At 38.7% G+C, this 16732-nt stretch overlaps 1 protein-coding gene across 1 annotated transcript in view; it reads left to right on the top strand.

Annotated features, from left to right (window-relative positions):
* PRKCE (protein kinase C epsilon) overlaps positions 1-16732 on the top strand; it is a 298381-nt gene that overhangs the window by 87871 nt on the left and 193778 nt on the right. The window contains exon 2 of the mRNA XM_075089082.1: positions 12916-12979. Coding sequence (XP_074945183.1) covers positions 12916-12979 — 64 coding nt within the window. The remainder of the gene's footprint in view (positions 1-12915; positions 12980-16732) is intronic.

Genomic DNA, 16732 nt, shown 5'->3' on the forward strand with positions numbered 1-16732 from the left:
AGGCACGTGGAGAGCTAATTAAGTTTATTGTCCTGGATGACTCCACAAGTCAATGCTAGAGCTCACAGTAGGGCTTCTGAAAGTATTCAAATTTTGGAGAAGATTCTTTATAGGGAGAGACTGTGAGCTCACTGGTTTGGTTTATATAAAGGGAACAATGGGAGGTTACTTAATTTGGGTATGTAAAGTACCATTTGAAAAATAAAGGGTTTTTTAATCTGAGAAGGGTAAAGCAAGAACTGAGGGCTAGCCAGATAGATTAAAATGAACAGCATAGCACATATTTCTTTTCACATTAAAAGCAATAAACCAATGAAACCGGTCCGCAAGAGATGTAGCAGATCCTTAAACCCTAGACATTTTCAGGAAACACTGAAAGCATTTCATGGAAGGCAGGCATTAGCTTTCTTCTACTTACTTGGCTTGATAGAAGAGTAAATAGGCAGCATGCTATGCCCTCCATGACCAGAACTGTGTGGTTCTTATACAGTCAGAACTACATTTCAAGATCTAAACGAACAAAAATTCTTCAGTTATCCTGAGTCCAGTTCCAGGACCCCTGACTATTTGGCTGTGTAAAATCTAACCTAATCTCTAAAAAGACGTTACCCAAACCTGAACACTCTTGTATTTAAAAAAAAAAAAAAAAAAGGTTTGAATTATAATCAATTTTTTTCAAAGCACAATCCGAATGCACATGTAACTGACTCTGCACTTTCTGTTTCATTATGGACTAAAAGAGGAAAAGAGGAACAAAAAAATTACTACAGTGTAAGGCAGGGTGTCAGGAGAGTTTTTGCTGTGTTGTTTTTTTTTTCTCCCCCCCCCCCCCCAATACTGGAAAGCTTGCATGGGTGTCTGAAAGAGGGAGATTTTAAAAAGGTGTACCCAGCATCTTTCATGTCAAACTGGTATCTAACATGTGAGACCTCCACATGTGATACAGTTTAAAACACTGCATTAAATGAAAATAAATGCTAAAGACAAATGTCAGTTAATGCAGCATATGCTAGAATGTTTTAAGAAATTCTTAGGGAATTTTGAAGATGTATTTATTCCTGGTGTGCCACTTCTGGCTGGTGGACTTGACTCTGCTGCCTAACTTTTCAGGAACAGTAATAATAGTAGAGGCTATTTTTGCAATTTCCTTTTCTGTAATCTCTGTATGCAAGATGTTATGTTCTGGTCTATCCATTTTATGTGATATAGGTTGCCTTGCAGCATGTGTAAAGCTACAAAATTCTATTTTACTTGATTTTTTTCCCCTTCTCACATTTAAACATAGGTAACATGGACCATAGAAGTTTTCTGTTTTGTTTTTCTTTTAACAGTGTTTTGTAGCTGACATTCAGGGAGTCTTGGAGTTGCTCTGGGTTTGTTATGGCTAAAGCTGCAGAGGAAGTCCAAGTGAATCACAGATAACTGTAGTCCTCAAGATAGCCATTTTGTTAACAGAATTAACTTCATTAATCTTTCTAATCTGATAATTAAACAGAGGGTAAAACATCATCAGAGCAAGGCAAATACTATGCTTAAAAGAAAAACAACCAACAACAAAAAAAAAAAACCCTACGCTATTAAATGATATCTAAAGATCTCATTGTAGTACTTTCTAAAGAAAAAAAAATCAACCACCCCACCCCCACCCCCAAACAAACCACAAACCAAAGAGCGAATATTCCAGTTGATGTTTTATTCTGGAAATAAAAAAGCAGGTTCCTCTGGCAAGTTTTTTAGAAAGGCACATAAGATAGCACTGGGGCCACACTTTCTATTAAAATTTTGAAGTATTTTTTGCCAATTCTGGGTGTTTGTTCAAGAAACAAAAGAAGTTAAATGTTTTAGTGCTATTTTTTGAATTTACTTTTTCAGGGATTGAATGATCAAATGTATCTATTTTGATTAGTTTTGTATGATTAAAACTACCATGTTTACTGGCAAAATGTTTATTTGATACAAGGGTTTTAGAAATTACCTTTTACTCTGGGAAACAAGAGTGATCTTGTTATTTAGATATCAGATGGAGACTTGAAAAGTGCATTCAGTTCCCAGTTATAGACATCCTTACTTAAAACCCCAGTGTGGAAAGGGTGATAGAGAAGTCGGGAGGTTCAGAGAAGTCAGTGCAGAGACGGTGTCATCCTGCGTGTGTTCTGTGTTAGTGCTTGGTAGGGAAAAATGTAACGTATCCACACAGCAGCCAGTTTCTGTGAATACTGCTTGCAGTTGTGTGTGTCATGTCGTGTGAAGGCAGAGTGAAGTCTTTCATTCTGAAATAACAAGCATTAAAAAAGATTTGGGGTTTGTTTTTTTTTAAAGACAATTTTGCAAGTAACTTGTATTTTATTTTCTTAATTCTGTTTTCTTCTTTCTTCTTTCAAATTTCTTTAAAACTTAACTTCTAGTATAACTTGAACAAAGTCTCTGAATCAATGTAATTCTTGGCATGCTGTAAGTAGGAGAGCTATTTCCAGGAAGGATACTTTTGTTTAAAAACTTGATGCCAATTCTGTTTTACTATTGTGGTTTGTATATCATTCGATGTTTGTTTATTGTAATGTCAGTGTTTGTTGTAAAGCAGTTCAGGTTACAAATACATATGTGAAAGGACATAGAGAATATTTGTGTAGAACATACTTTTTCCTTCCATCTTTGTAGCCCAACGGAAGAATGTACTTGTAATTCTTGAAGCCTGTGTATTCATGCTTTCATCTTGGTGCTTGCTGAAGTTTTGTTGTTTTTTTTTTTTTAACTGGGAAATAAGTATTTTTGTGGTACTTTTGCAACCTTTCTATAATGAAATCTTGCTAATTCTATAAGGGGACTATTCCTTTTTTGCTTCTATTTCCAGTTTCTTTCCTAAAAAACAAAAGGGTATCTGAATGGAAAAGTAGGAGACTTTTTTTTTTTTCAAAAGTTCATTGAAGTTACTAAAGATGATCAATTACAAGGATTCCTAAACAGAGACGTCTTACTTCAAAAAATTGCTACCTTGCAATTCCCTGGACAAATAATGAAAGCTCTTAACTTATTGTGGTTTTGGTGTCTTGATTTAAAAACTTTAAAACTTCTTTGTTACTTTTAAAAAGCTTAGCCCTTATGTTAGGAAAAAACTGGTCTTTCAACATAGCTGGACAGTTGAAATAGCAATGAGAAACATTTTAAGATTTAATAATGGGATGATAGAAGTAGTATGGCGCTCTTTCCAAAATAAAATTTATAATTTCTAGAGAAAATCTAGCATAGTTTTGTTCTTGAAATATTATTTCACTTCCTCGTGTTTGCTTGTGACAACTTCGTGCCACTTCTGAGCCATATATATAATTTTTGACTCTGTATGTTTCCATGGTTATCTGTCTTCCCAAGATCCTTTGTTTTTCTCATTCACTTGTGTTTTTTAATTGAAGATATTTCAGTCTCTGTATTATGTTATTTCATCAGCTATCTTAAGTTCTGCCTACCTGGAGTAGCGTTCTGCGTTTCTTACATGGTGGTGGTAGTCCATAGAGCTGCTGCACTTTGGCACTGCCTCAGAGCAGCTTGGCCATCTTGGTAGTTAGGAGTTCAGCCCTATGATATTCTTCTTTGGTCTTGGGTGCCAAGGCAAGACTTGAGACAAAAACTGAAGTCAGTCATTGCACTATATGCGTAAAGGTCTTTGCGGTGTTCAGCTGTGCTTGGACAGCTTGATTGTTGGCTGAAATGTCACGAAGGGTACACTTCGGTTAACTGTGAAGTAAACCAGGGTTTTGTCATGTTAAAAGACCTGTTTTGCACAGAAGGAGCTTGAGTGCTAGAGAATTTTCAGGCAAGCCTTGATAGCTTGTGGAAATGCTTCCTCAAATAAAATATTGTTAATTTTCTGGAAATTTGGGGCACAGAGTTTGGTAATTCATAGCCAGTTGCTGAGACCAAAGACTCTTCTGGGCTATCTTAAATGTGTATTCTGTAGTTTCAGCAACTTCAGGTGGGGGGTTGTGGGGGGAGGGAAGCTCATTCGTGTCTAAAACAAATTGGCAAAAGAGAAGGGGAAGAATTTACCAATTGGAGTTTTTCTTCTGTGGTGATGAACTCTGGTTCGCAGCTGATGCTGGTGTCAAAAGTCAACAAACTACTTGAAAGTTCCAGTGAGTGTCATCAAAGTACAGTTTGTCTATTTGCAGCGTATTGCATCAAGCTGTTTCCTTCCTAATGGAGGTTTAATTTCTATCATGAATACAAATGGAGAGAACATTTAATGTGGTTGCCTTTCAGATAAGAAAGGCCTTTCTCCTTTCTTCCCAGGGAGCTGAACTGAACTCAAGCTCACAAACAGTAGCTGTTGTTTTAATTTATTTTTTTTAATTTGGAACGGAACCTGGGCTTAGATGTGAGTTTTGCTGCTAACTGGAATAAAGCCAGTACAGCTTTACTTACAACTAGAATTGAACCAGAGTGGATTCAGTTCTCTGATGCTTTTTTTTTTTAAACTGGCTAACTGATGATTCCAAGTCCAGTAGGACCTCTCTTGAAAGCTACCGAAAGGTGATGCATGGTAGCGTGTGACAGATTGAACATGTGAAACTCTTGTGGGAGGGGTCTGAGATCAATGCTGAAGTGTCTGCCTGGTTTGTGCTGAGGTTTCATAAAAGGTATATTTATTTTTTAAGAGCTGGTCTGAGAATATCTGCCCTCTGAGGCAGTTGAGAGCTTTGCTCAAACAGGGGTGTCATTGATGTTTGTAGCTTTTGTTTTAAAAAACAGTTGGTTAATGGGCAAGTTCAAGAATCTTTCTTTTTTACGGAGTATTAGAATAGGATTAACAGGTGAAAAACTGGCTAACCACGATGGGCTTGCAGCCCTTGTTCTCTAGTCAGCATTTTATTCCCAGGTGTATAGGTGACCACCTTCCTTCTGGTGGCAGTTCTGTACTGTGACATTAAAAAATGTCCGTAAGCCAAGATGATAGATGTGTTTTAAATGTTTTGTGCCAGCTAATTATTTTCCTGTGGCTTGGAGAGTGCCACTGCACTGGTGCATTAAAGAATAGATTTTTGAAAAGCTTTGTGATGAAATTACAGGTCAGATCTTACCACACGATGCAATTCCTTTATTCTTAAATCAAATAACCATCTGCTTGGGAAAGTGATTGTGCTCTGAAGAGTTTTTCTTTCCTGAAATACATTTAGCAGATGTTTCAAGTCAATGGCTTTATGCAGACTTCTGTTTTGTAGGTGGTTTTACTGTTCTTTCACTTAAAGTCTAGTTGAGCGTTGCTCAGCCAAACCCAGCTCTTACGCATTGTACTTCATGTTATCTCTGGGCTTGCGTAGGTTCTTTGTACTTTATCTTCATTACTATTACTAAAATAGTGTAACCTCCATTTCTAGTGTGGATACTGTATAACTTTGGCTTATTCCCTGTCTTTATAAGAGTTACTAATAGAAGACATTTACATCATGAGAATAACTGTACTGGGTTAAATAAACCAACAAACCAGCACATGCATGTGCCTGAAACACTCATACTGGTACGAGTCTCCATTGACCTGTTCATGTGCAGAATGCCCTGAATAGTTAGTTTAGGCAGACTCACTTCTTAAGGTTATTGACTTCTTTTTCCACTTGTGAAGAAATGTCTCTCTTATTGATTTATTTCCCTCTCTCATGAATTCGGATTGTAGGTATTTAGAAACCCAGACCAGTTTGGGCATATAACTGTTAAACACCTTAACAATAATTAATACCTCGTGCCATACATATTCTCACCACCAGAAGCTTTTAAGAAATGAAGATAATCTCTTCCTCCCTTCAGATCAGGAGTCAGAAACTTGATTTTGTGCAATGACCCTTCTGTGGTCATGCTGCTCGATGCCTTTGCAGCTGTTCGTACTGCTCTGCTGTCTTGTTGCATGTAAATATATCCATCTGTCCAAGTTCATTTTCTGGACTCCACCAGAAAATGAACCATGAACATCCTAGTCCCAGTGCAGCAGTCCGTAAAAGATGTTCTTCCTTGTATTACACCACATGAGTACATGACTTCTCAGTGTGTGCAGATGTGCACGCTTGTGCGCGCGCACGCACACACACACGTGTGCATTTGTGTGTCACCAGGCATACAAAAATGTTCCTCTGTTAGTGCCTGGAGGCCTTAGATATGGTAGGTTGTGGAAGATCAGAATTGTATCACGTGTGGTTCAGGACACTGCAACTGAATATCGGTATAAGCTATATTAACTAATGGAAGGTTTCTTGTTTTAGAATTGATTTCTGAATACTGTGGTTATTTCCGCTGAGTCTTGTTTTTCCCTGGCTGCTTCTGTTCTGTATTATGTCTGTGCATGTGTCTGGCACTGGAAAGTGTTTGATCTTTTTTGTAGGTCATGCAAGATGTTTGATGTCTTTTTGTTGACTTTTGAGGGTGAGTAAATAAATGATAGAATCCCCTGTGGCCAAAACTTCTTAACTTTTATGTGTATCATTGTGGTCAATTACAATGCGGCAAGCTGTGTTACGTTTCTCTGTAGTTATAATAATCAAATATGTAACATTCATAATGAAAGGCAGATTTGTGAACTTTGTGGCAGTGCACTGGCTCTGAGAGGGACCTGCTTACTTCAGCCACAAGAGCAAGGGGGGGGGAGGGGAGTGGGCAGGGAATCATGGAGGCAAACAGAGATTCCAGGGAAGTTTTCTCAATGTGCTCTCTGGGTAATTTCTTTAAAAGTCAAGTTTACCTCATGTAATTAATAATGTAACATGTGAAATCTATTAATTTTCAGGTAATACTATTAAATAAAATTTCTCAGCTGTTTTGCTGACCTTATGGAGCCTATTGCAAAGCTATCCATTTTAGGTGAGCTTGCTAGGGATTCAGGCGTGAATGCTGGGCAAAGTTTGCAAATTTAATCTTACCTCAAGTTGTTGTTTTGGTCAAGTGTTTGCTTCCATTCCAATAATGATGGTGGAAAGATTTTAAATTACTTGGTCTCTGCAGTCATTTTCACTATATTGAGAAGTGTCACTATTAATGTTTTCTGGTAAATAATTTAAAATAGGTACTCTATTGGCTATTGAAGTTGAAGCAGAGAAATCTTTTGGCTAAAGAAAAAAGACCATCGTAGACTCTGTCACCAGCCATTCTCTACATTTTCATGGAAATAATATTTTATCAAAATTCGAAAAGTAAATGCCCCTCAAAACAGCAGATGTAACCCCGCCAGCCTTTGCAGATATCAGTTCTCTAAACACACAATCCCTTTCCTCTTCCTTTCAGAGTTGTGTGTTCAAAGAGAAACTTTCTGTTATGCTATGCTCAGTAAGGGTTAATACATACTGACTTCTCAAGTCCTACATGACTCAAATAACCATCTGCAGGGACAGATCATGTGATTGGAGGTTTATGCTTTAAGCTATCCAAATATCAGATAATCCTAGAACATCACAATGAGGGGTGCAAAGCAGGTTTTATGTTTTAATTCTTTCTGTTTCTGTTGCTTATACAGTCCATTTAGGTTTATACCGTTGCCAAAATCCTAAACAGTTTTGTGGTTGAAGGGTTTTTGCTGTATTTCACATACCGTCTAGCTAAGGAGCATCAGAGTAAAACTTACTCAACCTTTGGGTGGTTAGGAAGTTTAGTTATGGAAAATGTGTATGTCTAGTTGTTTTTTATTTCAGGTCTGAGATTTATGTTAATGGCTATCCTTAAATTTCTCTCAAGAGACAAGTTGGTATTTAAATGAGTACAGTGCACCTAATCTTTGGTGACATTCTTGTGTTGGAACATAGGTGGCTGATAGATTCTGTTACAATCAAATTAAAATCCATGGTAATGGGGCACTAAGCCACTGAAGGTAGCAGTTTATCACTTGCTTCCAACAGGTCTCAGTTTGCTCCATAGGCCATGCAAAATCTCTGTGCTGGTGCTGTCAGCCAAAATGAAAAAAGCACCCCCAGATGCTGATGGAATGATGGAGGCTGTACAGTGGTCAAGAACATAAAATATTCATATTCAAATATGAAGCACGGTGCAACCCAAATAATTGCATAGCATATTCTAATCTTCCTCATCCCTGTAAGATTAGAGAGACTGTGTGGTTTCCTTAGCAAAATCTTAGTCTAAGAGAATTCTCTCTAAATTTCTTATTTTTGAGGTTGGGAATTACATCTTGGACCTGAGGAGGAAAATGGTGAGCTTCTAGATGAGTTTAGGACTCAGCTTTTCAGAAGAATGGTTAGGAGTAAACAGCTTGCAAAAGCAAACTTTGAGGAAAAGCTGAACTATTTTCACAATCTTCTGCATAGTTTGATTACATTTTGCATTACTCCAGAGTTGCCCAAGTGTTGTGATGCTTTGGAAATGCTGCAGAGAAATATTTAAGCAATTTTTTGTTTGATATTGTTTTTACTGATGAGTATTGACTAAATGGAAAAGAAAGGAAATTGCCTCCTAGATATGTACCCATTAAAGTTGTTACAAAAAGAAAAAAAAAGTACTTGAATGTCTCTGATATTGCAGGAAGACAGGATGTGTATAGCTTGGCAAAGTGAAGCTTAACTGAGGAATACGAGAAATGGTCCAGTGGGCAGTCTGGGCCTCCAGAGACAGAGTTCAGTTCTTGTTTAACCGTAGACTTCTGGTATGACTTTCTGGCAAGTCATTTAGTGTGGCTTGTGCCTTTGGGAGTATCTCATTTTACAGATGGGGAACTGTCTCAGAAGGGTGTTGAAAATAAAATCCATTAATGACTGTGAAACTATATAAATGCCTTCAATATGCTGAAAGTTGGCCATGGTTCCAAGATGGGATTTTTTCCTCTGAAAGTATGTCTGGTTTTATGGATGGTTGCCTTTTGTTCCCTGAAACAGGCTACTAATATGCTTTATTTGTGCCTGGAGTTTTTCAAGGTCTGTGCTGCTTTCCAGCAATCATTTTACTAATCTCAATACATTGCCACATAAGGATTATTTTAATAATATAGAGGTTGTTTAAAGTACCTTTACAATTAATCTTACTTGCACCTACTAAAACTCTGTTTTCCAACAAAAGTCACAGCAATAGCATGGGCCAGTAACAGATAAAATACTTTGGTGATCAAACATTTTGCTCAATGATAGTTGTTACATCTTCTGTTGCATGTAGAGAATGTGGTGTGTATGTGCAAGGCGTATATTTTGCAACATGCCTTGCTTACAGCAAAGCTGCTCTCGTATCAACTCCTCTGTCCCATCCCTAGTTTGCATCTTGCCTTGTTCCCTTTTGTCCTTTTGAAAAGTCATGGCTTTTTAGATATCTTCTCATAGCATCTCTCTGCATGTATAAATGCTTGGCTGCATTCAGAGAGAAGTATTTTTAGTCAAAGACAAGGGTCAGAATCAGAACAGCTGTGATCAGACTATTTCCATGGCATTCAAGGATGTCTGTTACATTCAGCTGAATTTGGCCAGTCACTCTGTTTATGGTTACATATGTCTAAGGGCATTTCACGTGTTATAACTTTCAGGGCATTTGGTGAAAAAATCCTGGAAGCTGTAGGTTGTGCTGCATGCATCTTTTGTTACTGATTTATAAAATGACATTGCATAGTCTCCACCTTCTTCTAAGTGTCGTTTAATGTGCAGATTGAAAGAAAAGGCCATGTAGGTTATATTCTAGTAATCTGTTTTGGAGGTATTGATACCATTATGTTTCTAGCATTAAATGAGAAATGTTTTATACAAAATTAGGATCAGTCCTTTTCATTCCACACTTGCTTTGATATATGAAAGACCTGAGATCAAAAGAAGGATTCCTGTCAGTTTAGAGGATTCTGGGGTTTTTTTGGGTGTTCTTTTTATATGTAAGGTCAGCTGAGGCAGCTGAACTGCTGTCGTGTGGCAAAAATACTAATTCATGTGACTGATGAAGCTGTCAGCATAGGTACTTGCAGAAATGAAGTATGGGTATTTTATGAATTAAAAAATAAGAATATGTCCATTTCATCCTTATTGGTATTAAAACATTTTATTACTGAAACATGCCTTCTTTGTAAAAGAGACTCCCTTTTATAAATACTTACTAATGCTTAAAGCATCAGTAAAAAATCTGAATCAAAATTAGTAAGCATCATTTCTAATAAATTGTATATGAAAACAGTCCGCTTGATGGGTTCAGTGCTTCGTCTTTTCCCTCAGTTGATTCCAGTGGTGTTTGTACTTAAATGGGCAGAACAGAGGCTCTGTGATGGTCGTCACCAACTCCTCCAGATGTCTGATTCTTCTGGAGGGGTGGTGTTGGGGTTTTGTATCTGTGCACGCACACTGGGATTTGAACTGCATAAAGTATTTTACTGAAAGCTTAACCAAACAGCATATAGTGCTGATACATCCAGAGCATTAGATATTCCTGTCTTTAATACAGCCATCTGTTGAGTGCTATAGCAGTTTTTCAAAAGCCTCCCTCATTGTAGACATCAAAGTCTATTCATGCACCTGTGCCTCTGATCTTCTAATTTTTTGTTTTATTTAAAAAATGCAAAGGGAGAGGAGCAATATTTCAAGATCAGTAGCTTTATTCAAAATGAAAACAAACCCCCAAAAAAACTCCCCCACAAAACTCACACTGTTAGTTCAGAAATTGTTAAAAAAGTCTTTACTTAATATTCAACACTTTATTTATGGAAAAACACTCAACCATGCTTTCATTTTCCTCTCCTCTGAGTAACCCTGGCCTTGCGAACACCTATTTCCTGCCTTGTCTATTTACAATACAGCTGCTGAGATAATTTTCTTGATCCATTGGTCCAATGACATCAGTGAGACCTGTAAATTCCTCTACCAGCTTGCTCTTGAACGGCACAGAAGCGTTTTTGTGAGAAGCTGGGGTGTGGAGGGAGGAGCTTGTGTCACCCTGATGCATTCGGCAGCTGTGGCCCAAAAGAGCAAAACAGCAGAGATGCCCCTTTTGTAAAGGTTCTCTCAGGTGGTGAGAGAAACCTGGAGACAAAAAAGGTGGCCCCATGGGACTGCCTGCTGAATGCAGACGGGCAAAGCCTAGCATGGCCCAGATATTTTGGCATCGCCTTCCTTTCCTCGTTTACTTGCTACTTTACAGATTGGTCTTCCAAGTTATTTGTGTGAATTGGTGACCTTCTGATTATCATCTTTTTGTGGCCTAGTGCCCCATATCCTGACGTCGCTTATGACTTAGGAGGCACGTCAGTGCTCTGTGTCAGCCCACAGCTGATGTCGGCGAAGCAAGGTCCACCTTCCCCTGTTGCAGCAGAGCAGCCTGGCCCAGGAGGAGGGCGGCTGCGGTGGGGTGGGAGCTGGCCTGTTCCCAGCCACGGCCCCGTGTGCACTTGCCTCAGTGTAGCAGGGGCATAAGGAAAGTTCTGGGCTTTCTGCCCCTGGAGAGCCGGGCTTGGCTGGACTCTGGCGATGAGGCATACTCCTGGCTTCCTCGTCTGCCTCCATTTGGTTTGGCACCAATAGTCCTGCTGCTTTTTCACTTGGGGGAAGAAGGGGCATTTTGGGGAATATCTCCTTTTCCCATGTTCTCTCCTGCCTCATGTACCCTGGTTTGGTAAACAGCAGGCGTGATCTCATCAAGTCCCGTGTGGGTGGCAGGGCTCTGAGGGCACTGACAGGCCCCAGTGTCCCTGCCTGGACCCCCAGGGCTCCCTGACTCTGCCCATGGCCCAGGCTCCCACGACACCCCCCTGGGGCCGTCAGCTCCTGCCCCAGCAGTGCCACAGCGGGGCCAGGCTCCAGCTCCCCATGGCCTTGCCCTGCCCTGCTCGGCCATGGGCCCCACTGAGCTGGGCCTTCCTGCAGGCCCACCGCCCAGCCTGGCCTCGGCCTGTCCCCGTCCCCAGGGAGGTGCCCAGTGCTGGGGGCTGGGGCTGCCCCAGTGCCGAGTCTGGGTACTGGGCTGGTACTGGGCATGCTATTTTATCTGTGTGCTTTACTTACTAAAATAGAATGAAAATACAGTATTCATGTGTACATGACATCACTTGGTCTGTGAAATAGTGTGACAACTGCAGCATGACAGTAAGAGCTATTGATTACATAGTGTTTTAGTTACAGTTTAATTTTTGAGAGATGGGTGGCTGCAAAAAATTATCTGTCGTGTGGGGCACCATTAAGATACTAAAATCCGGCATTATTTAGAGTTGCTGATGAAACGTGTGGTAAGTATAGGAGGATTTGTAATGAGTTCTTCATTGCAGTGCCTAAATGTACAGGAGCTTATTCCCATAGCCCATGAAATCTTCAAGTACAGCAGCTTGATGCTGAGCGCCTGTATTTCATGCTGAGTGAAAGTAATCTCCATAAGAGCAAAGACTCCTTAAAATCTACCCGACTGGTGCAGAAATAAACAAATTTTGTATTTCAGAAAAAGAGGATAAAGCATGTATTTCTTTCTCCCAGTGGAGATACAAAGGGACTATTATAAACACGTGTTAACTGGCCATATGAGCTGTGTGTGTTCATTTCCCCCATTCTGTGACCAGAGCAGATCTGTCTCACTGGGATCTGAATAGGTCACAGTGTTGTTTTTCACATTTGCATAGCTGGGCTTAGTATAAGTTACAGTAAAAAATTTATTAGATACTACCACTTTTTAACTTTTTTCCTTTTCTCATTGGAAATAGTGGTACAAATGTATGGCAGAACAGTGCTTTAAATATTTGATTTGTAAAATTCACTGGGTCTAAGCTTTCCAAGTGCTAAGGGTGCACCCTTCTTTTTTACTTCAGTAAAGGTTCAGGGTCCTCAGCACCTCTTTGTAAAAGGAGGCTCTGTTGGTAGTGAACTGTAGACCTGTCCGTGTGTCCTGCCTACACCTTGGCTTCATGAGTTTTGGAAAATTCTTGTTTCCTGCATGTGCAGTCACCTGCTTTGGGAGCCCTTCTAAGTTTTCTTCTAATTCTCTTCTTGATTGCAGATTGACTTGGAGCCAGAAGGGAAAGTGTATGTCATCATAGACCTTTCAGGATCGTCAGGTGAAGGTAGGGACTTTCAACATTTTATCTTATTTTTTCATGAATGGACTCTTCCAAGGGCCTCTGCAATGGAAGCATTAGAGGAAGTGCTGTGCCAATATCCTCTTAAATCTGTATGAGCTTCAGTTAAAGTGAACACATTTTGATGTACCTGCCTCTGAGTCAATGAGCAGTTGTAGTTCATCTTACCCTGTTAATCACCGATGGTAACAAGAACAGCTAAAAGGACAGTAATGAAATGAGAATGTTTTAGTAGTATTCATTTCCAGAAGAAACTTCAAAATTCTTATTTTTGGAAGAATGCTAACCATTATGTAGCTAGAAATTATAAGATATCAAAAGTCGGGGGAAAGACTTTATTTCTTTTTTAGATTATTCTAATATTTGGTATTTTTGCTCTAAATGTTTCTTTTTCAAGTGAAGTAATGACCAAAACATTGTAATGATAAGAGGTATTTTCATTGTTATGACATAGCAGTTACATGTTGGAAAAAGAAACCTGAAGAAAGATGGAAGAGAAATATCTATTAAATCCTTAAGATAATTTTCTGCTGTTAGGTGGGAACAGAGTCAGGTGGTATATGGAGGGAATAAGAGAATTTATGAAGAAGCAAATCTGTGTATCCTAGTCATGCTTTTGATGACAGCCTGATCAGCTCAAATGGCCTAGATGGCTCTTTGGGTTTGATTATTTTAAATGGTGTCCACTGATCAGCTTTACCTGATAGCTCATAGAGCTCAGCTAAATGAGGTTATCGTTGGTTCACAGTACATAAAGAAGATTCACATAAGCCCTGACAGGAGCTCAAACAGAAAATGCTATGAAATGAAATTATTTTGCCTGGCACAGTTGAGAAACAGCAGAATGCATTTATATTTCTGTTCTTTGTAATCAGTTGTTGTGCTCTGATCAAATACTGACAGCAACTTGCAAAAACGCATGTGCTCTAAATCCTGAATTTTAAAACCAAAGCAAACTGTTATTTAAATTTCATCTTATAGCCACATTTTGTACCCACATAAGAGATGCTCGGCTTTTTTTTTTTTTTTCCTTCCTGCATGTTGAAGAAAATATCAGTTTAATAGTTTCCACATATCTTGCTAATTGATATGTCAGTGATGGAACTAAAATGTGGTTAAAGGCATTGGGGTGATTCTGTTGTAGGGCAGGTGGATGGTGTTGCAACCTCCCATTGATACTTAATACCGCAGCAGGCATAGTGTTACTATTCCTTAACCAGATGCATTCAGGTGTGTCAGACTGTCAGAAGGTGGGAAGAATCATGGTATGTTGCTCTTCAAAAGTTCTTTAAAACTATAAACTTCTATATAGCAAAAGAAAACATGGCTATGGTAATGTCTCCTATATTATGTGGTTCATTACCCTGTGACACTTGTAAGGTGCTTGGAAAGAAACCTGCAGAACTAGAATTCATGTCATTACATGAGCGTTGAAGGGGAGCACTCACATGGAATAAGCCACTGAGGGAAAGCAGCTTATGAAATGCTGTCTTACGGAAAGTTTTTGTGAAGACCAAGAGGCTTTAGTTAGGGTGGATTCGGTGGAACCCTGGAGAAGTTGGTGTGCTTACAAAATGCAATAGAACTTGTATAGTTTTAGAGCTTTCTCATACAATTAAATACCTGTGAAAAAGTGGTGTGTAGAAGTACTGCAAAATTCTATAGGAAAGTTACGGTCTTCCTCACAAGGGAAATTGGAGCAGTTCGTAAACTGTTTTTACGGTGTTTTGTTAGTGATGTTATGAAATCCTGTTTTTAGATTGCTTTATTAGGGCTGAGGCCTAGATAATTTTGGATGAGTCTCCTCTCACTTCGGCTGTCTTAGTGAAGCACCTAGTTTAACAAAACAACTGTATGCATTCTTCTGTAGTGAACAGAAACACTTAACCCACATGGAAATTAACTTACTTTACATGTTTCAAAAATGCCTATTTAATTTGATCTATGTATATATACATATATAAATATGTATGTAAATAGAATACATCTGATATATTTTATGCATTGCAGTGAGGCAGTTCACTGTAGTTGATCTGATTGGTTGACTATGAAGGGTTTAGACTAAATACATGACTTTGGAGTGGTTAGGGTTGTTTGAGGTGATTGCTACTCTTGACCTAATCTGTTAACCAGGATCTTGTTTTTGAACTCCAGTCTTCATTGTGAATTGCACAGAATACATAGCGTTCTTCTCATGCTGAGCAAATAGGTATCAATATTTCACCTCGGGTTCTGGAGGGGAACAGTTGGCAATTTATGAAAATAAAACTCTGTAGCAACTATTTTAACTGAAAGAAGCAATCATGTCTCAGCGGTATTTAAAGAAAAAAGGCAATAAAAAAATCTGTCATTGAGATGTAGAATATACTTGCCAACCAGTATTGTCTTGTAATTCTGTGTACTGAAAATTGGTTTGTTTCTTCTTCATAATATATGCAGGTTTCTAATTATCAGCAATCAATAATGCAACTTCAGTTATTTGGCACTTCTAAAAGATTTTTAAGATCTGTCTTGGAATAACTGACTTAAGATTAGTTGAATCCATTAATAAGGGCAGAGAGCTTTGTCCTCTATTAAGTTGCCTCTAAGAGGCGAAAGTCCTAATTTTGTAAGTGAGCCTTTATGGGAATAAATTGCTATATAAATTTAAAGTTTACATATAAAATCCTAAATGGTGGAGAAAGAAGAACCATTCTCACTAGTAGTATATTCTCAATAATTTTAGTAAGCTTTTATGTTATATTGATATAAGATGTTGTTACGGTGTACCTCTTAAAATTCAATTGTCCCTTCGTCCCAGCTGCCAGATTGATTATCCCTCTGCATTATTTGCACTTGCATGGCAAAACAATGAAAACTGTTCATTGTTATAAGCTGACTTCCTCAACAAAAGTACACAATTTCTCTTCCTCCTTCTCCTTCCTCTAACCTGAATCATTCATGGACTTTCATCACTTGCGTGGCATAGGTGTACAGAAGAGATGGAAATATGGCAGATGCAAAGGGAGGTAAAGAGTACTTCTGCCTCTCCTTGTCATGCTGTCGCGAATGCAGGCTTGCAGATATGGCCGACTACACCAAATTGTCACAAATATAGCCTTCTGTATCCTGCTGACTACACCAAACTGTCGGGAATATGATTTGTTACACAGCTTTAGTTAGCAATCTAAGATTTATTAATATTTTTGAGATAGATCACAGTATTAGGTATTGTATTAGTATAATTCTTAACAGCACTAGCCAATATAAAACAGCAATTTGATGGAATTTTTTACAGTCAACATAGCAACTTAGTTAAAGATTAGAGAATGGCAAGGTTCACTCTATTACTTAGAAGTGCATAAAGGAAAATTGAGGTATACTTGAGTTAGAATGATTCAGAGGGATTGTGGATGTAGGGGATAAGGAGGACCCTCCTGCTGAGTCACGAGGTTCAGAATAGACCTCCTTGCTTTCTAAACATCTTTCAGAGAGAAGTCTAGGTGTGGCTAGGTCCAGTCTTAGTCTCGAACTTGGTCAATGGTTTATGTGAATAGGGATAATACATATATATAGTCAAATTGCACATGCAGACACACCCACCAAGGTTAACCTGTGAATAAAATTTCCCTATTCATGAGTTTCATAAATTACTCACTTTTATGTGCTGGCATTCATCAGCGCGCAGCTGGCGAACCTCGCAAAATCAGTGTCATGCGTCCCACTGCAGTCCCTCTTGGATTGCTAGTTATAAGATCA

The sequence above is a fragment of the Phalacrocorax aristotelis genome, chromosome 3 (assembly GCF_949628215.1).
Source record: "Phalacrocorax aristotelis chromosome 3, bGulAri2.1, whole genome shotgun sequence".
In the NCBI taxonomy this organism is placed as follows: domain Eukaryota; kingdom Metazoa; phylum Chordata; class Aves; order Suliformes; family Phalacrocoracidae; genus Phalacrocorax; species Phalacrocorax aristotelis.